At 33.3% G+C, this 22,064-nt stretch overlaps 1 protein-coding gene across 1 annotated transcript in view; it reads left to right on the forward strand.

Moving 5' to 3' along the window:
• Positions 1-21,612, forward strand: part of LOC126890498 (cholinesterase 2-like) — a 32,104-nt gene extending 10,492 nt beyond the window's left edge. The window contains exons 5-10 of the mRNA XM_050659481.1: positions 1,639-1,835; positions 6,119-6,287; positions 13,626-13,786; positions 16,676-16,814; positions 20,824-20,944; positions 21,347-21,612. Coding sequence (XP_050515438.1) covers positions 1,639-1,835; positions 6,119-6,287; positions 13,626-13,786; positions 16,676-16,814; positions 20,824-20,944; positions 21,347-21,539 — 980 coding nt within the window. The 3' untranslated portion in view covers positions 21,540-21,612. The remainder of the gene's footprint in view (positions 1-1,638; positions 1,836-6,118; positions 6,288-13,625; positions 13,787-16,675; positions 16,815-20,823; positions 20,945-21,346) is intronic.
• Positions 21,613-22,064: the final 452 nt, after the last annotated feature.

The following is a 22,064-nucleotide window of genomic DNA, read 5'->3' on the forward strand; positions in this document are numbered from 1 at the left end:
TAAAAACAACTAAGGACATTCGTGAGATATATGTACGGAATCGGCCTATTGAAGGAGTAAGAGAATTCAAATACCTACGTACAACCATTAAAGAAAACAATGCCAGCTCTCAAGAAATACGAATCAGAATCGAACAGGCCAGAAGCACATTTACAAGAATGAAGAGACTTCCCTGCTGTCGTGACTTAAATCTTGAGTTAAAAATACGACTGCTAAGGTGTTAAGCGTGGATACTGAATAAAATTGAAGAGTACCGAAAAATACTGAAGATCTCATGGGTAGATAGAATAAACAAAGTAGAGGTAATGAGACGTACCTATGCATAAGGAAAGAGAAGTACTTCTAACATTAAGAGAAGAAAACAGATATATGATGGGACATGTGATGGGAGGAAATAAATATCTAAAGGCGGAGATACATATCCGCGCCGCGAACTCCGCGCCGCGAACTCCGCGCCGTGTGAGCGCCGCGCGAGCGCCGCGCGTTCGTGGCGCGGTTAATGTTCGTTAAAATTTTTCATTTTGACGAACCTTCCGCGATCCCGAGGAAACTTACGAACATTTAGTAATTGTAGATAATTAGTATTAAATGTGGGTGCCTACATTGGATCCGTTTTTTTCCGATCAGATCAGATCCGATATGGGCCGACGTCGGGAGTAGCTTCTCCTATTCTCATCGAGAAGTGTTTGGTTTCATTCCGATTCGTTGCAAGTTGAGTTGCAAGTTGGTTGCAAGTTGGCTGCAAGTTGGTTGCAAATTGGTTGCACGTTGGTTGCAAGTTGGTTGTAAGTTGGTTGCAAGATGGTTGCAAGTTGGTTGCAAGTTGGGGTTTGCAAGCTAACATGTTTAAATATATTCAATGTCATCATCTCATTTTCATTTTCCACGGTAAACATCAATAAATTTGATATTTCCTATCGACCACTCCATTACTAACAAATATACAACCCAGGCGCTCCAAAACCAACAAACCACTCGCAACACTCGCAAACCCGTCCAAATACGTATTGCGAACCATCAAAGCATTTGTTGAAAAGACGACACAAGTTAGATCGTGGTGCGCCGTGTGTGAGCCGTTTGGGTGCCACTTGAAAACACGTACTAATCTAACAAACATGCTGCGCGCGAGCGGCTCGCACACCGAGCAGAGCGCTTATGTATACCCGCCTTAATACTCCATCTAGGTCATTATACAAGGAAAAATCGAAAGAAAAAGATCCATAGGTAGGAGACGTAATTTATGGCTGAAGAACCTTAAGGAATGGTTTGGATGTAGTAACAACAAATTATTTAGAGCCGCGGTCTCAAAAATAAAATTCGCTCCGATTTTCGATCGCACCTAGAGAAGAGAAGAAGTAGTACTTCCCAGCACCTGGTTTATCCCTTCCAAAGTACAGATATTTTCTTAGATACTGCAAACGAAATACATTCTATCTAGGCGTGATAACGTAATTGATGATTTTTTACATGAGCATAAGGGTTGGGTGCTAACCCATTCGGAAGGTTACTCAGTAACTCAGCTTATTTCAATGTTTCCAAATTGTGTCTACATAATTACAAAACCGTAGTTTTTAATAACAATGTGAAAAAAAATGTATGTACAAAATAAAGAACAAACATTATCGTATTCATTTTTAGGATTATTCAGTGGAGCTATTATGAGCAGTGGCACTTCTGTAAACTTATTTTCATTATCGAGAAAAGCCGTTGGATTGGCTTATCAAATCGGGACTGCATTAGGAGTAGGATCATCAAATTCCAGCGAGTTAATAGAAAATTTAAAAACAGTTGATGGTATTACTCTGCAAAATGTTTCACGTAATCTAGCTAGTGAGGTAAATATGTTACTTTTTCTATAACCGTTTAATAACATGCTCCTTATTTTCTATTTTTGAATAGATAATAACACCCATTACTTTACCCGTGAGTAAGAGTTCATTTCTCACGAGTTTACCCATTACGTAACTTTATTTAATTTGATTTAATTTTATGCAATTTTGTTTATTTTATTTCATTAATTTTATTTAATTTTACTTAATTTTATTTAATTATGTTTAAACTGATTTAATTGTAATTAATTATGTTTAATTTTTATTTAATTTTAATTAATTTTGTTGAATTTTATTTAATTTTAATTTGGTTTAATCAACACCTATAGGGTTGAAACCACTCCGAAACCCGTTAATAATTCCAATAATAGCTAGTTTTACCAGAAAAACATGTATCGGACTATTTTTGAGAAAATTGAAGTCACACCTATACGCTGTGAGCTCGTAAGTAGAGGGGGTAATTAAAAATTCGCGAGCGCCAGTAGTGACAAGTTTGTAAACCTTTACTGGAAATTTGCTTCTTGATGTTCTGCATTAAGAGTTGCATATTAAAGCTTTTAAATGTCTCACGAAAGTTGTTGTATTAAAGAGTGTCGAAATAGGTACTGGTTACAATAGTAACTGTGTATTCTACAACTTTCCTATCGCTAAGCATAAGGTGATTCAACGACAAAAATGGATTGATGCAATTAGAAAAAGTAAGTAAACACAATTTTAATTTCAAAAAGGTAGAAAAATTTGAGCTAAAGGATCAGTTAGCACACTCTCGAATTTTGACGGTTTCAATTTTACAATCCAATCCTGAAAAAAAATTTGAATGCGTGAAGATAACGACCAATCACAGCAAACGTAGGATGCCGTTAACTGTCATTCATAAGTTAATATTTAAGAAGTATTATACTATAATTATATTAAATTATTATTCTTTTTGCAGAATAAATTTTTTCTAATATTAGTTGTCAACATAAACGTCAAAACGATAAGCAAAATCTTAAAAATAATCATAATGAATAATAAATTCTATACTTACTGCTATTAATTATCGATTACAATCCATTTACTTCTTTACGTTGTAAATATTACACGATAAGAATTAAATAATAAGTTTGAATCAACTATTATTTGGTTTTCTACTGTCCTCTTTAAAATTCCGGCCGAAATAGGAACACTAGTCAACCGTTAGATTGTGATAGCAGCCATACCAGCGAAACTCAGAGAGTATAGGCAACACATTTTTCTTTCCAGAAAATTTCCGGTAAAAGTTATACTAGTAATCCTGTAGGTAGGTGGCGATACCAGCGAAGCTCGGAGCAGATAGGGTTGAAACTAACTCGAAGCAAGCCAATAATTTAAAATTCAGGATTTATACTTGAAATCATCCTGAAATAATTAAACAATAGATACTTACTTTGTTTACTAAAGAAAGTTAAATTAAGTTTATTTTAAAAAGGTTAAGTTGAAATTTAACCTTTAACTACCCGCGCATCCAGTTATAACATAACTACACGCGTGGCGTACTTTATACGCCACAAGAAAATACACTTAAAAACAGCGGATTTGTTTATTTTTTTATATATTTTGTGCCATAATGACTAAAAAACAATTGAAATATGTACTTATATTACGACTTATATTAATATAATCGTGACGTATATTGTCCACCACCGGAAACAACAAATAATAAACTGTAAATAACGATCTTCCCAGAACGCCGATTATAACGAAACTAAAACCAAATTGCAAAGCACATTCCAGTGATAGGTTAGAGAGATAAACAAGGTCAAAATTAAATTTTTATATATATTTGCAGTAGAATTCTTATATCTGACGTCCAAAATACGCCAGCGCGTGTAGTTAAAGGTTAAAGTTAAATTAAGTGTTAAATTATTCCTTTCAAACTGTACTCAACTTGTATTTTTAAACATCTTATTTATTTTATATAATAATTCCATTTACTATCAAATATCATTTATATTTTATTAATACCTAATTTAAAATTTAGTTTGACATTGAGTTATCTGTCTTAACTCAAACTTAAATAACTTATACTTTGCTGATATAAATCCAAACATAATAATTATTATTTGAATATAACATAATTTGTTAAAAAAATCCACAAGAAAAAGAAAAAAAAATGTTTCCTGTAGTTGGCTGTATACCATCAACCACAAAAATTGTAAAAAATCCTTTGTAAAAGGTATAAACTTTTTATTAAAAATCCCTTTAAGGGCTACATCACAACAAAACGTTTTCGATTTGATAAAAAATCATTATCAGTGTTTGAGAGATTGGATGCCAGCTGAGCCACCAAAGAAATATTAGGGTAAAAACCCTTTAAATATTATATAGATGCATTAAAGGTGCATACTTAAATAAAATTCCTTAGGATGGATACATAACAACAATGATAATGCCCTTAGGTAAGGTATTGAACTTCCCAACACGTGGGATGTAAATTGAGTTGTTTACATTACAATAGCTTAATGGCAACTCATCGCAATGAGTAAAGACCCCTAGTAATCGATCTGCATTTATTCAGTGACAATTAACCTTCGAAACTCTAGAAGATGACGTCTCTTAGCAGTGACCGTGGGCATCACGTGCTCCATGAATCGGTTTCGATGGCACTGTGTGATCTGTATGCATCAATATATAAGTCTAAATCACTCGAAACTCTAGAAGATGACGTGGCCCTGAGCACTATCTGTTCCGGGTGTTGTTCTGATGGTATATGCGTTTTCAGAAACCCCAAAAATCACCTGAGTAATCTGTTTGCGTCAGTTTAATGCCGAAAACCCTTGAAACCCCAGAAGATGACGTACCCTTGCAGTGACAATACCAGGGTACCAGGTGCTTCTGGGTCGTTTCTAATGGCACATTCATGTTCGGCGACTCCAAAAACCTCCAAGTAATCAATTTGCATCAAAAATCCCCGAGTATGCTCCTCCTTGGACTATACCAATTCCGTATTGTAATACAGATCTGTCCACTTATATTAAGGACAGCACCCCTTCATTTTTTTTCTCCAATACTTCTACAATATTAAAAATAAATATCCATCCTCTCAACTAGTTTACACCGATGCATCAAAAACACCCGAATTTGAAACAGTGGGATCTGCCATTCTCACAGATGATTCTGTGCGCAAGTTTCCACTACCTAAGGACTACTCAATATATTCCGCCGAACTTTTTGCAATATCCAAGGCAGTGCAACAAACTATTAATCGGCCCGAAAACATGGCAGTAATATTCATCGATTCCTTAAGTGCAGTTCAGGGCATTCAGAAAATATATCCGAATCATCCGTTCCTAGAACAAATTAAAAAAGACCGTGTGGTTCTGCAAAATAATCATAAACATGTACATATTTTGTGGATACCATCCCATGTGGGGATACCAGGAAATGAAATAGCTGATGAAATGGCCAAGAAGCTTGTAAAATGGAGAGATCCGAAGATAGAACTAACCAAATTCCTCACTCAGATATGAAAAAATGCATCAGTGAATACAGAAAGAACTTATGGTTACAAAGATGGCAACTCTTACCAAACAATAAATCGCGACAAGTAAACCCAGATCTATCTGCGAAAACACCAAATTTAGTAAAACGAAGGGACTAGTTTGTACTACATCGTATCCGAATAGGGCATACCAGACTGACGCACGAACATCTACTAAGGAAGGAACCTCCTAGAATATGCTAAGCCTGTGACACCAATATAACCGTAGGTCACATTGTTATAGACTGTCCATTATATGATGTAGAAAGACAAACTAATGGACTACCAAGTGATATAAAGTGTGCGTTAGACAGTGCGGAGTGTGACAAAATCATTAGGTTTTTAAAGAAAACTAAATTATATAACCAAATATGAGTGCCACGTTATGAACAACTTAAAATGAATTTTGTAAAAACTCTTAGTTTATATTTTATATTAATTTAATATGCATTGTACCACCGCTAATAACCTTTCATGGTTGATGCGGGTTATTTCTAAAAACATCCCCGAGTATGAAAAAATAACTTATATTTCCATGATTATTTTCTGAGTTTTGAATTTTTTTAAAAACTTTGAGACAGACTTTGAAAAATGCATTTTCCGCCCATAATAATGCAATTTTCATTTGTCTTTCATGCTAAGTACTCAAAAATTTTCATGAAGCTCTCCCGAATCGAATGCAAAAGGTTTCATAACGATTTGTCTTGCTTTAAAAAAGCTAGAGACTTAGTAGACGATTTTAATGCTTTATTTCCTCGCATAAAGATAAAATATTTTATACTTTTAGATATATGGTCAATACCCACTAGCTGGACTTCTGTTAGCACCAGTTATCGAAGTTCCGCATCCAACAGCTTTTTTGACCGTCAAGAGTGATCATTCATTATTATCTGGAAAATTCATTAGGGTGCCCGTATTAACAGGATATACATCAAATGAATGGGCAATTATCGCAGGTAAGGTTAGCTATACAACTACTAATAGGCGAGTGACACGTACCCCCAAAACGACCAGGTACTGACCACGGTGTGGTGAATGTCTAATTTTGGTCATACATTATATTTTTAATGAAAAAAGAATTGACGAATAATATTGGGGAGAATTCAACAAACATTATGGGAGCAAAAAGAGGATATTACCTCCGAATTCTATCCAACTGCATGGATTTTAATGAAATTTTGGGCCTAGCCTCTACTTATCTCGTAATTCAAAGTCTACCCTATGCCGATGTGAGCTTTTATCATGAGGATGGTTCCCACCCCTTCTTAGGGGTGGAAAATTTTTTCGTTAAAATTACCACGAAATTCGCTAGAGAACCTAATTCTAAGTAAACACTGTTTTATAATTTTTTTTTTGAAAACTCAATTCTTTTTGAGATATTCGTGGTTGAAAATTGGCCATTTTCATTATAACATAATACCTTTTCGGATATTCCATTTTTTGCGAATACCTTAAAAACTATGCATCTCACTAAAAAATCTATATTAAACATTTTTGTAGGTTATAAAAAACAAAGAGACACTTGCCTTCATAAATCGTCTAGTTATAGTACAAAAAGAGATATACTTAGTAGGTGAAAATAGTTTGTTTTTTGGTACATTCTCAAATTGGTGTATTCAACTTGAAATAACAGAGAAACAGTCGATTTTAGGTGTATAATGCTACTAATACCTTTTGTAGTGCTTGAAAACACCTTTTAAAATGAGTTATATTAAAGATCCATTACATTAAAACTAAGCGAGATATGCTGCAAACAAAATTGATAACTAATGTATTTTAAGAAAAAAGTAATTTTAACACCCATCCACCAAAATGTAACTACATCATTTTCGTTCCACAATACCTTTTCTTATAGTGTTATTTCTATGTTCAAAAAGTTGGACGGGTTTAAAATAAATGGTTTAAAAAAAAGATCAAATTATAGAGAGCATTTTTAAATTTTCTTAAAAATCTTCCTTTTTCTCCATGTAACCTGAAAATGATAAGAGATACAGTAATAAAAAATAAAAATAAAGTTTTTATCTGAAAAAGCCCTACATTTTTGTATCGTATCTTTTTTCGTATCTCTTATATTTTTCGAGTTACATGGAGGAAAAAAAGATTTTTAAGAAAATTTAAAAATGCGCACTATAATTTGATCTTATTTTTTTCAAAAACCATTCATTTTAATCCAGCCCAACTTTTTGAACATAAAAATAATACTATAATAAAAAGTATTGTACAAGGAAATCGATGTATTTAAATTCTGATGGACGAGGGGTTAAAAATACCCATTTCTTCTTAAAATACATTACTCATCAATTTTCTTGCCGAATATCTCACTTAGTTTGAATATAATCGACATTTAGTATTGCTCATTTTAAAGGTCTTTTCAAGCACTACAAAGTTATGAGTATCATTATACACCTAAAATCGACAGTTTCTCTGTTATTTCAAGTTGAATACACCGATTTGAGCATGCAGCCAGCAAAAAAAACAAACTCTTCTTACCTACCATATCCCTGTTTGTATTTTAACTAGAAGATTTATGACGGAACGAATCTCTTTGTTTTTTTATAACCTACAGAAATATTTATTACAGTTTTTTGTTAAATGCATAGTTTTTAAGGTATTCGCAAAAATCCGTCCAAAAAGGTGTCATTTTTCAATAAAAATGGCCAATTTTCAACCACGAATAACTCAAAAAGTATTGAGTTTTCAAAAAATAATTATAGAACAGTTTTTGCTTAAAATTGGGTTCTTCCTCTTTCGTGGCTATTTTAACCAAAACATTTTTCCCTCTCGAGAAGGGTGGGAACCACCCCCAAGATAAAAGCGCACATCGGCATAGGGTAGACTTTGTTTCTTGAGCTATTCCCTACTTACTGTGAAAATATCAAGAAGTCGATGTAGTAGGATGGAATTCGGAGCCAAATACCCTCATTGTCCGCCCTAATATAGAAAATTTGCTCGTTAGTCTAATATTTTGTAGCTTGTTCTTCTGGTTCCTGTCCGTTTCGGATGATGGAAATAATATTGGCAATCATAACCTTGCCCGCTGCGGCTCGAAACAGTTCCATTGAGGTTTTCTTTAACCATGTTCTCAAATTCCTCAGCCATGATTTTCTCCTTCTACCGGGTCTTCGCTTACCTTTGACTCTACCCAGGGCCATAAATACGATGTTGGGGGCCCCGGGACAAATGTGATCTGGGGCCCCCTACCGGGAGGTCTAGCGAATTTACCCCCAGCGCAAGGGGGGTCCGGAAAAATGTTTGATATTTAACCCCTTGAAGGCGCATTTTCCCTCCTATGTGAACACTACACTCCCTTCTTTCTTTTTTTTTTCAGCATGTCCAGCAATAACTATAAAATTAGCAGCGCTAATGATTACAGTTTCATCTGTATCTGACATTGCGGACGGATTATCACCGAATGCGTTCGTTCGCTACAATGTAAATGGTCTTACTTTGTACCGAACGAATAACCAAGCGAACACGTATGAATTCGTTCCTTTGTTCGTGTTCACTTTAATTTAAAAGCACCTTAACGTGCCTTAAGCTACTGCAGTGTGAGCCAAGCACACACAGTGAAGCTGGTCAGTGTACTGGTGGCACTGATCCTAATGTGCTCATTTTAGCTTATGTATACCTTTCTTTTCAATATGTGGTTTCTTTCATGTACCAAGATGTGGTCTGGGGTAAATTGATTAAGACAAAGTAGCTGGGACATGGGCTCCCTATTCCGGTTGCATTTTAGTTTTTATTTCGCCAAAATAACTAATTTCATCAGTCACAATTTATATGTTTACGAAAGGTCTCGAGGGCCCCAGCTTAGCCCGTGCCCCCCTCTTCCAACGGCGTTTTAGGTATTATTATGCCGAAATAACTAATTTCTTAAGTAATAATTTAAATTTTTATGTTAAGGTCTCGGGGGCCCAGCTTAGGTCAGGCCTCAGTTGCCCTGTTCTGTTCCAATTTAATTTTTTAGTCTAAAAGACTAATTTCCCCAGTGAAAAATTAAAACTATGTTGCGATCTTTTTAAAATTGTGTCATTTGAAAATATTTCGTTGGGATCGGCTTTTAAAATACATATTTTTATTTTCCTCGTTAAAATCTATGCACGGGGATGCATGGAGATAAAATCCCCCCTTGGTCGGGGGCACTGTCCCGGTTGCCCCAATGGTAGTTACGGCCCTGACTCTACCTTGCAATATGGACTGCAGTAGGGAGTAACGGTATTGAGTTCTCATAACGTTTCCGAGATACTGCAATTTTTATGCATCTGATGGTAAACACAATCTCCGGTTCCTTCTTCATTCTTCTTAGGACATCCTTGTTTGTGATCCTTGCTGTCTCATTTTTGTATCGGGGCATAATATGTTGTGGCTTTTGAAGAAGACGCTAATTTTGTTAAAGACCGTTACTTCTTGCCTTTCCTATGCGGCACTGTATTTCCTGTACATTGCTCCATTGCTCATTAATTTATAATAGTTCCCAGGTAGCAATACCCTTTTACGCGCTCTATCTTCGTTACATTAATATATAGATGAACCCCGTTTATATTCCCTTGGCTGATAATGTAAACTTAGGCAAATATGCACATAAAAATGTATGAAGTATGCGCATAAATATGCAGTATTTTACGCAAAAATATGCATGTAATAAAATATTAATTAACATGTACCTATGTATTTTACAAACTAAATTTATGTAATTATTAAATATTTAAGTTTAAGTATTTTAACAAATAAAGGATATTATTTCGAATTGTCGTAACAACAAATTATTAAATGCTGTTTTGGAGGGGTATATACACCACAGAGGGAAGCATATGTAACCCGTCCGACGATCCCTAATAAGGGTGAAACGCACCTAAGGGCGTTTATAGTCTTCTCTGAACGAATTGAAATGTAAGATATCTCTCATTTTCGTTTTGCAGTGAATTCTTTTAAAAATATTAATTAAAATCGATGTAGGAATCTTAAAATTATCAAAATATTTTAACTTTTCTTTGCATAACAATCACAATATTTAAATTAAAAATATCCAATAAAAATTGGTGCAGTAATCTTGAAACTGTCAAGAAATGACTGCGCAAGAAGGAAGAACCCCCAAATATTTACGGGAGGCCTCGACATTTTGTTTTTATATTTAGAGAAAAAAAACTATGAACATAAATTAAAAGCACCTTATTAATTAAGTGCAATAAATAAATATGTTCTTGTGTTTAGTAAAATAAAGGCCAAGTAATGCTACAATAAAAAAAGTAATAGCGACCTTTCAGTAGACTATTGAATGATTTGCACCTTGAAAATTTTTTAATCTCAAGAAATTTAAAAAATGCTTGAAAAACGAAAAAATACATCGATTTCTTGCGAACCAGCCTTGTGTTCGCACTTATTAAAAATATTCTCAACTTTTAAAATGTTTGTTTGTACCACCGTGTAAATATTTAAAATAAAATAACAAATAATACGTAGGTACTTACGGTTTTGCCACAAAACGAGCAATAAACTTTATCCATGTCCATAAATACCTCTTAGTTTGAAGCACTTTCAAATTTTATCACAGTTTATTTTCGGCATTTTCAAAGTACAATTAGTCGCAATTATAAAGGCACGTGCTCACGGCTTAAATTTTTCGACTTCAACAACAAAAGTGAAATTGGCCGTTAAGAGGAAACAGTAGCGATCAACAGATAGCGAAAACGCGTTCCAAGATTGCGGCTGTAATTTTGAATATTTTTTCGAGATAGTTGGCACACGTATTCGTAATATAATAAAGAATGGCGGTACAGAGCCCAATTTGAAAAATATATTAATATGTGGAAATTACTCTGTAATTAAACACAATATTAAAAAAACGAGCCTGTACCGCCATTAAGAAGAACAAAAAAATACACTTTCTTCAAATAAACTTTTTTATCAGATGCCTAGATTTTGTGTCATTTTGGAACTACTAAAATTTTTTATTTCATTAGTAGTTCCAAAATGACACAAAATCTAGGCATCGGATAAAAAAGTTTATTTGAAGAAAGTGTATTTTTTTGTTCTTCTTAATGGCGGTACAGGCTCGTTTTTTTAATATTGTATTTAATTACAGAGTAATTTCCACATATTAATATATTTTTCAAATTGGGCTCTGTACCGCCATTCTTTATTATATTACGAATAGGTGTGCCAAATATCTCGAAAAAATATTCAGAATTATAGCCGCAATCTTGGAACGCGTTTTGGCTACCTGTTGATCGCTACTGTCATCATCATCATAGTCATTAACATCTTAGTAGATGTGTTGTGGTTCATAATTGGGCTTCAGCAGCTCGGACAGTTTGATTGATAATATTTCTCCACTGGTCGCGGTCATCAGTTACATGTATTGCCTCAGTATACTGTTTGTTGAGAAGCTTTTTAGTAATGTCCGCCCATCGTTGTGGAGATCTTCCGCGTTGGCGTTGAGTCTGAGGCCTTCCTTGGACCACCAACCGCTCCATTTTGTGATCACTCCGATGGATATGACCAAAGAACTTTAAAATTCTAGAGTAAACGGTACTGGAGAGACGCTGATCCGGTTTAATTTCATCCAGAACCGAGACATTTGTACGGCGAGCCGTCCATGGAATTCGAAGCAGGCGTCTCCATGTCCACATTTCAAAGGCGTCTATACGTCGTCTATCTGATTCTTTGACTGTCCATGTCTCGCATGCATAGTAAAATATGGAAAAGACCAGAGTTGAAACGAGTCTCTTTTTGTTTGTCATAGTAATGTGACGATCACGCAAGACCCCGTTTAGTTCACTCATTGCTGCTCTTGCTAGTTGAATGCGTCTTCTAATTTCGGGTTCACAACTGCCTGTGTTGTTAACTAGTATACTGTATCGCTACTGTATCACCTTAAAATAAAAATTTTTACCTAGGGATATAAACTGGCAGATTTTTGAACCCTTACATTCAAGGACAAAACTATAAGCCGTTATCTTTTTTTATTAGTTACTACTTTCGATACCAAAAATTTAAATACCAAGAGATTATAAAACAAAATATTGGGATTTCCAAGCTATTTGTTACAAGAATATACATAGTTACAACCAAAATTTCAAATTATATGCACTTTATGCACACTTTTATAAAAATATGAAAAAATTTTACATATTTGCATATTTTATGCATAATATGCAATTTGCATATTTGCCTAAGTCTATAATAATCAATTGTTTCGTTTTCTGGGTATTAATGTTTAGTCCGTACTGTTGATGTACTCGTTGATTCTGTCCATTAGCCTCTGAAGTCCCTCTAAACAATTTGCTATCACTATGGTGTCGTCGGTATATCTAATAATGTTTACTCTGTCGCCATTTAGAAGGATGCCTTCATCTACTCCGTAAAGAGCCTCGTTGAAAATTCTCTCTGAGTACATATTAAATATCAACGGCGATAAGATACATCCCTGTCTAACTCCACGTAGTATTTTTATGTGATCTATTTTTGTGACTAGTTGTAAATAACCAAGGCATCGCCTCGGTGTTGTTTAAAATAAGAAACACATGTTTTTGATGGTGTTTAAAACGAAAATGAGGTTTATTTTGAATTTTATGTGGGAGAACATTGTAAAAATCGCAATTTTACCCTAAAAATAAAAAAACATTAAATCAGATAAAATGAAATGAAAAGATAATTATTTTGGAAAATTTAAATCAAAATGTTTTATAGAAAAAAAATAGTGCAACTTTTAATAACTACGTTATTCATCCCCAAAATAACACTTATTTTTCCATATATATTGCTCATGGGTGGTGAATGGCTTATTTTGGTCTAACTTTATGTTTGTAATGGTGCTTATAACGAAATTAAGGTTTATTTTAAATTTTATGTGTGGAAACATTGTCAAAATCGCAATTTTGCCCTAAAAATAAAAAAATTAAATCACAATTTTTTAAATTTATAAAAAAAGTTATTTAATTATTAATTAATTATAGTCAGAACAAAAGTAGATCGGGCATCCCTTATTTTTTATAATTGTTTACATACTAAATAACATATCCAACAATGTTTATCCATTAGACAGATTGGTGCCGATAGACCTTAATATCGTATCTTAGACTATCTATTTTATATAGGATTGATGTTCACTTATTCTAACGTTTAATGGTCTTGATGTTTTACCTAAATAAATATTATATTCGGTTTTAGCTTCTTTGATCTTTTGACTATCTACTTTCTTACACTTATATCATATCCCTTTATTTACTATTTTTACATGTTTTAAATTTTTACTTTAATTGACATTAATATTTGTCTCAAATGTTCTGTTGCAGGAGGAATTCCGGATGCGATACCAATATTTAATCAAGATCCAACAACGCTTGTACCAGCAAGCATTATTTCCAACAAAAATTTAACAGAGGCAGGACTTAAAATCAGAAAAGAGTTTTTTGGAGATGTACCAAATATTACAATGGATAATTCTCTAGTACACGTAGGTATATATGGTTTCCTTTTGAAAACTCATTTTGACTTATATTCTATCCTCTTGATATTGATAGCACAGCACCTCATTATAAATTCAAAAATATGTCTGAAACACTATAGGGTCTTTGAACAAATTTAAGCAACTTGTAAGCAGTTCCTCCTTAGAAATGTGTCTTTGTTCGCATCTTTCTTTGTACCCTCCCTGTATTAGGACTTTCAGAAAGTCCCGGAATAAGAACGTTGAGGTCCCTAGGCAACCCAAACTATAAGACCTAGCCAGTATGGCTACTTAAGGGTAAGAATGAGAAAAAACGCGCATACACTTAAATATTAGATGAACTAACAAATCTTAATAAATTAGTAAACTGGTCAATACGAGACAAATCTGGTGTTAAGTCGACACTTAAGTAGTAATATTTGGCTTCTTTTTTTTTTTCTTTAACAATTGTATTCAAAACGCTTTTTCCCATTCCTTCTGTTACTTCTTCACAGATCTTTGAAGATAAGTATATTATAAGAAAGTTTTCTCGGTACCCTAATTGCCTTATTTAGCTATATTATAAAGGGTTGTCTACAGCTAATGCCGTTTCGCTTCCGTCAGCCAGGACTTTCTTAGACATGGCTTCGTCGACTTCATTTTTCCAAGATCTACTCAGTCGTCCTCTTCTTCTTGTTCCTCTTGGGCTCCATTCTGCAACCTTCTTTATCCAAGTGTTTTCTGCTCTGCGTACGTGGCCGTACCATTTTAGTCTTCTCTCGTCTATATATTGCAAGGCATCTTTTTCCACTTGAATTCTTCTCCTTATCTCCTCATTTGTTATTCTGTCTCTTCTGGTGAGACCACAGCATCTTCTCCAGTATTCCATTTCGGTTGCCAGAATGCTCTTTTGGGTTTTTTTTTGTTTATGACCCAAATTTCTGCGGCATATATCATGACGCTTCGTACTATTGTTTGGTATACATTTGGTATATATTTATATTGGTATAAAATATATATTTTTTGTTTTTCCCTTAATGTTCTTATTCCAGATTCCATTATGGAGTTGTTTGATGCAAGATCTTGTTTGTCCCAATCTATGTTTTATTTCTGCTTCTGTTGTTCCGTTTTTCCACATTATCAAACCCAAATATTTAAAATCCTTCGTTCCTTTTATTTCTACTTGTTCTTCTATTTTTAAATTTTTGACTTCTTCTTCCGATATTGCTGAGTAGGTATTCCGTTTTCTTCATATTTATTTCTTTCATAAATATTTAGCTAAGTAAAAGATAAGTAAAATATGAAGTAGCTTCATATTTAGCTAAGTAAAAAAGAATCGTAGTCTACAAGTAGCTCTAAAATGCCTAAGTAGTTCCCATTATTTTGTGAATCAATGATCTCTGTATACAAACAAACATTGCTGGGAGGCAAACAAAAATTTATGTTTTCTTCCCAGTCGCCATATTGATTTAATATTGACAGCATATTGGAATTCCCTATTTTAATAAAAAACGGCAATACTAAATGCGTGAAATAAGAAATACAGAAAATAAGTTATTGCAGGGGAGCCCAAGCGGGGATTTTTGCAGTTACTCGAGCGCGTCAGATTATCATATGGGGAGAAACCTGGTACCCTGCAGATGTACCTCTACCATATATTGGCTCTTAACACAGGGGAGTTCGTTAAGGGGGCCCCGAAAAAAAAATCTATCCTTAAAAAATCTCGAACTTGTCAGATTAAGATGGGGTAAGTTAAGTACCTACATGCAAAATAATGTTTGTTTCAAAAATCTGACGATTTGATCCTGTCGTAAGGAAATGGGCGAGCCCCAAAGTTTCAGAAGGAAAAAGCGAATATTTCGCAAAATAAATGACAGATCGAAAAACTAAAAATATGTGCTCAATATTTTTTTAAATTCTATCGAATGATACCAAATACGACTTCCCACGGAGAGGGGTGGGCGGTAAATTTAATATATTAAATACGAATCCCGCGATATTTTGCGAAATAAACATCAGATCGAAAAACTGTAAAATACACTTATTTAATATTTTTGAAAAATCTATCGAATGGCACCAAACACGACCCCCACGGAGGTGGGGTGGGTGGTTACTTCAAAATCTTAAATAGGAGCCCCCATTTTTTATTGCAGATTTGAATTCCTTACGAAAAAATAAGTATCTTTTATTCGAAACATTTTTTGAATTATGCATGGAAATATGTATTGTTCGAAATGGAAAATTAAATTAAAAAATGGCAAGCACCCATTTAAATGTAAAACTTTACTTAACTTTTTTTGGTTTTAGGACCTACTCTTCACAACCCAATAGGTCCCCATAACGCTCGAGTGATTGCATATTTAGCATACTTTGCTCCCCTTCTATTAAACATATGACAAGATGATGAATAACATTTTAAGCTACATTTTATTAAAAATCAACAATAGTTGTTTATGAAACAGTTCGTGTGAAGTATGTTTTTTGCGAACGCACGCGACATCGCGCAAGTTCGCAAAAAGTACTTCACGTACATTTTCATACAATATTTTATCTACGGTAAACAAATAAAAAACTGTAACTCTTCGTCACTGGAATGCATTTCTATTCTACAATTTTTAGAACTTTGACATTTAAAAATTCTAACTTCTTTCAAACCACAAAACTGTCAAAACTTTTGTTAAAATTTATTGCTTACATGTCATCACCATGACAACGCGAAAGTTAAGGATATTTGATTATATGAAAGTGTGCCAAAAAACAGTGCGAAAAAGTAAATCCCATTTTAAATACATTGTTACTTCACGCACACTTTAAATCCTTCACGAACTGCTATCTATAATGACAGTTTTTACAAACTAAAAACTTATACATAATATTATGAGATAGAGTAGATAAAATATTTTATTGTTTTATTTTTAGTTTTACAATGTTGATCAAATGATTCGACCTGCCGAAAGATTTGTCGCTGATGTTAAAAAATATGTTCCTAATACATACTTATACCAATTTAGTTACAAAGGACCTAATATTGAAGCGGCACTTGGATACAATTTTAGCGGCAAGTATATTTTTATTTGTCAGAATATTTTAAAAGTAAATTATAAAAATAAATTAGGTACGTACATATTCAAAATTTACATACAAATATGACTTTTTTCTTTATATATAAACCAAAACAAACTCTTTATCATATAAATTAAGTATCGCATTGTACAGTCGAACCCGCCTATTGGAATTTCGTGACATTCAAGAATATTCCGGGATATTCTAATGACCGACTTTTAGGGGCTAGTAGAAATAAGTGTACCGAATATACATATAATATAATAACCGTCAAAATAACGCCAGAGATGGAAAACATATTAAGTTGTGAGATAAAAAAGATGAAACTAGTAGAGGTGGGAAATTTAGCGATAGAAACCTTTAAATTCAAAATATGTAACGATATGATACCACGGCAAGCGATGAGCTGGTCTACCAGAGACGACGGTAGGAGTGTCCGTGTTAGCGCATTCCTTCTTCATAACAAAGCTGGGGGAAAATGAAGGATAAGTGGCATCGAGAGCATATTTAAGACGCGCCAGGAGAATGAGAAAATCAGTTGTTGCTAACGTGTTGAATTAGTAATAGCTCGATTGGCAGAGATGCACCGTATTTGAGGTGGAACTGCGCCTAGGCGGACGCCACCGTAACCGTTACCGCAGTAGGCGGTAGTAGCGAGGAACAATTGACTGCGTGTCGCTGTTCAAGCATGCAGCATTGAAGTGAAATGCAGGGTCTCCGTGTCGGGATATATGGCTATGTTGATTTACCGTAGCGAGATTGTTATTATAAATATAGTATTGTTTATCGTATCATTTTAATATTACTATAATGTTCGGATGGCAGTAAGAAGTATAATATTGCTTTTCATTTGCAGAAGATAGAATATATTTTATTTTATTCATTTTAAACTGTATATAATTATTATCTTCAATATATTTACTTTTAACAAATCGAATAGAAATGACCAAGTCGAATCGTAATTACCCTAAATCGGAATGTTTGATATCTATTGCGTCATTTTCGTGTTTGGATTGGCATTCTGTAACTCACATCGTAAGCAGGTTAAATCGAAATCGGCACTTTCTATTTCATGCGGTCAAGAGGGGGTTGCAACGCCGCGTTGTCAAGCAAAATTAGTGTTCTGTAACCTGTTTGTTGCTGGTTCTAAGTTTGAAATACAACAACGTTGCCATATCTTCAATTTTTCATATTATCACATTACTTTACATTTTTAAAAATAGTTTTGAAATATCAAAAAAGAAACGTTTTGAAAAAAAAATTAAAAATTAGTGTAAATATTGGACACAAAAACCCCAAAAACTGATAAATGGTTTTAAATCAAAGTTAATTAAAATTGTTATAAAAAGAAGATAAACTGAAAAATAAAAGAGATAAATGAGGATAAGATGTATGATGTAAGATATTTCTAATAATTATACAATCTTAAAATTTCATTTCAGCTAAAATAATTTATAAACAAGTTTCCTAAAAAACAGCGTCTTTTCTATAATTATTTTCTTTTCTATAAGCGTTAACTGATACAAATACAAGTAAACTGGTATAATATAATATTTATCAATTAACGCTATAAGTCTCTCTTTATATTTCAAACGTTCTTGTAGGTACAATCTATTCTTGTACATTATGCCGTTGATTGAAATTGTACCTACAAGAAATAAACAAATAAAGTTTGGCAACACTGTGCCTGACAAACATTCAGCATTCAGAATCTGAATTTTGGATGCCAAATTACTTTTAAGTTTAGGTTTGATGCATACTTGTACATGTCTAAAAAATATACAATTTCCTAAATACAACCACAGATTAAAAATAAAGTAGATACAAAAGGTAAAAATACTATAAATAATGATAAATAAGTAGTAATAAATTATTTTTAGTAGATATAAAATATAAACGTCAAAACAAAATACAATGCGCTTGCGTCAATCACAATTCCGATTATCGAAATCTAATTTCGACAGGGTAAATGGTGTCAAAGTCATTTCTATTCACTATTCCGATTGTAGAGATTCCGAGGGAGTTATGGAATGCCGATTTTGACTATTTATATTCGACTTGGCCAATTCTATTCGATTTTCCTGATCTCTTTCATCGAAATGAGTTACAGATTAGGCATGAATATCAGAGAAGTATAGCAACTTAAACTGTCACTGTGACAGTGGTAGTTGCCGAACTCGTCCGATACATCTAAAGGTAGTATAGCAAAAAGTGAATAAAATGTAAATTTATAGGTTTTAGTGAAAAATAGAGACCTTTCTATTGTAGCATAGCTCCGAAGATGGCTTTATAAGCCGAAACCGCTCAGCTAGGAATTATTTGTTTTACACGCTACAAAAGTTCACTTTTCCCTGTCACCTGTTGTCATAAGTGTGTACAAAACTATTTCGGTCTTTACATTTATAGGTTTTATTCTCTACTATCTCTACTAGTTTCATCTCTTTTGATCTCACAACTTAATTTTTTTCATCTTTTGCGTTATTTTGCCGGTTATTAGCGCGCTCATCACTGTACTATCCGTTGCAAGATAATTCGGATTTATATTTATATCTATGTAATATTATATTACCACATTTTAGTATAAATAATATAATTATTCATTTAAAGCGTACTAAGTACGCTTTAAATGAATAATTATATTATTTATAGTAAAATGTGATAATAGAATATTAAATAGATATACATATAAATCCGAATTATCTTGCAATGGATAGTATACTTAAGTAAATGTACAGTTGAAAGATTCTAAAGTTGCCAGTGGGGAATTGCGTAAATGGCGTTTATGCGCAGTATTATAGTCGGTGTATGAGAGAAAAAGTATTCGAAAAAATGAAATAACAAATAATATAATATTTTTTTCATTATTGGTATGAGTCAACCTTAAGCTAGGTTGACGTAGGCCAGCCGACTGTAGACGTAGACTGTGTGCGAACTGCTCGCATACAGTTCGTTGAAAATATATTTACAGCGAACTCATCACAAACTCATCACGATCCATGGAAAGCGACAAACCAACTACTCTACCAATTTTTTCTTAACGTCCCGTTCTAAATGTAAATAAAGACAATAATTATTTGCTTATCAACTATACAATAAAACTTGATTACATTGTATTTCTCACGTTTCTTACCTCTAAGAACACGTCATTCACACAATCTCGATTCAACGAGACAATATCTCTGCGTACGCCGTCAAAATTGAACTTCAAAAATCCTTTGTGTTCGTCCCAAAAATCGACAGGCCGAGGTTGGTGACGAGCGACTAACGAACAGCTCGTAAGCGGTTCGTCCTGTCGTACAAATGTTCGCATACAGTTATATACAGGCTGGCATATGTGTACGTGGTTTTATATATTTATTTCTCCTGATAACCTGTTAAAAATATTTTTATATGCATGCTATAGAATGTGCAACTTCTCAATGTACTTACATACATTCAAAACGAACAATTTCTCAACCAGTGAGAAAAGTCGGCCATTGTAGTGAGACATACTTTTTCTCACGGGTTCTCCGGGGGTTTTCCTATATATGATCCCCGTTTCCATGGTAACATGCACAACACAAACACCATTTATGTTGTCAAACAAAATGTGTTGAAGCAAAACTTACCAGGAATTACCTTCCAAAACTGTTCAAAAATAACTGTTAATTAGAATTTTAAATGAATAACGTATATGAATTTTAAGAATATTAAATACCTACATGTATATTATATATTTTATTTCAATTTCTGCATATAACATAACTAAAAGCACCTAAATTATTTAATTTTGAAGTTTGAACTCTTGACAAAACCGCATCCATAGAAAAAGTACAGTGTACAACACATGAGAAAATGACATATTTCTCCCTCGCTTGATTAAAAATAAATAAAAAATAGATATAATATATATTATTAGAAATATTATTAGAAAAATATGAAAACTTAAAATATACTTGAACCTTTTTATACCTAAACTTTAAGATATTAAGTAAAATTAGTAAAATGTATACTAATGTTTGTAGGTGTTGTTCATTCTGAAGATCTTTTCTATTTGTTTAAATTTGACTACTTGCCGTATTCTAAGAAAGATTTGGCTGTGAGATGCAAGATGGTTAAAATGTGGTCCAACTTCTGTAAATACCGGTAAGCTGTGTTTTTTTTTCAATTTCTTTGCAACACGAAAATGCAGCATATGCATAATACTTTGGTTAAATCAGAGAGTGCAGGAAGAGTCTATACCGGTTTCGGAGGTCTTTTCCCCCTCATCAGTAGTCTTATATCCTCTTCTCTCCGATTTCCCCAGGTATCATACTTTGGGCCTTTCCGAATTGCAAAGAAAGAAATGTCACGGATGAACTAGAGCCATCTACCGAAAAACAAAATAAGTTATCAATCAAAGTAGCACAGAAAATGTTTATACATTTTTTTATGTATTTTTCAGTTTTTCGATACGATGTATATTTCGAGAAATATTCGACCGTTCCGCTACTTTTGGCACACCCTATATATTGTATTACTATTGTATATATAAAATGTATTTTTTAGTAAACCAATTCCTCAACCAACCTCAAGCTTGGACAAAGTTGTTTGGTTACCAGCATCGATAACACCACGTCCATTATTATTTGATATTGATTATAAGAATAGATATATTATAAATCCGTATTTAAAAAAATTGAAGTTTTATGACAAACAAATATTTGGTAAGTATGGACAAGGAGCCTACGATACTTATTAAGGTATTTAAAAAATACAGCCAATTTTATAATATAATAAAAATAAAAAATAATAAATACTATAAATCAACCTTATCACTAGACGTTTTATTTAAATTTATGATATTTAACAACAGTCCAGAGAAATAAGATTTTTCTCGTGACACATCCCCTCGATGCCGAAACCAAATTATTTTTTGAGTAGTATGGACATCTATATAATATTAATAACTTATATGTTTCCTGCAGCCGATTTTGATGATATACATAGTTATAAACAAATGAAGATCAAAAAACGGTAAATTTTCGCATTTTTCGTCTATTACTAAAAAATAAAGCATTATAAACAAATTTGAGAATAAAAAACTCATAAATCATATAAAAAACTTCAATATGGCGTTCGCTGAATATGTCTATCCTTATTTGTTCAGTGACCTAACCGTATATACCTTGTAGAACCACTGAAGATGTAATTTTCATTCCCAAAACGGTCTGTGATGTAGCCCAAAAGGGTTCTTTTTAATAAATATACTTTTCTAAAGGATTTT

Source organism: Diabrotica virgifera, chromosome 8 (assembly GCF_917563875.1).
Source record: "Diabrotica virgifera virgifera chromosome 8, PGI_DIABVI_V3a".
Taxonomy (NCBI): Eukaryota; Metazoa; Arthropoda; class Insecta; order Coleoptera; family Chrysomelidae; genus Diabrotica; species Diabrotica virgifera.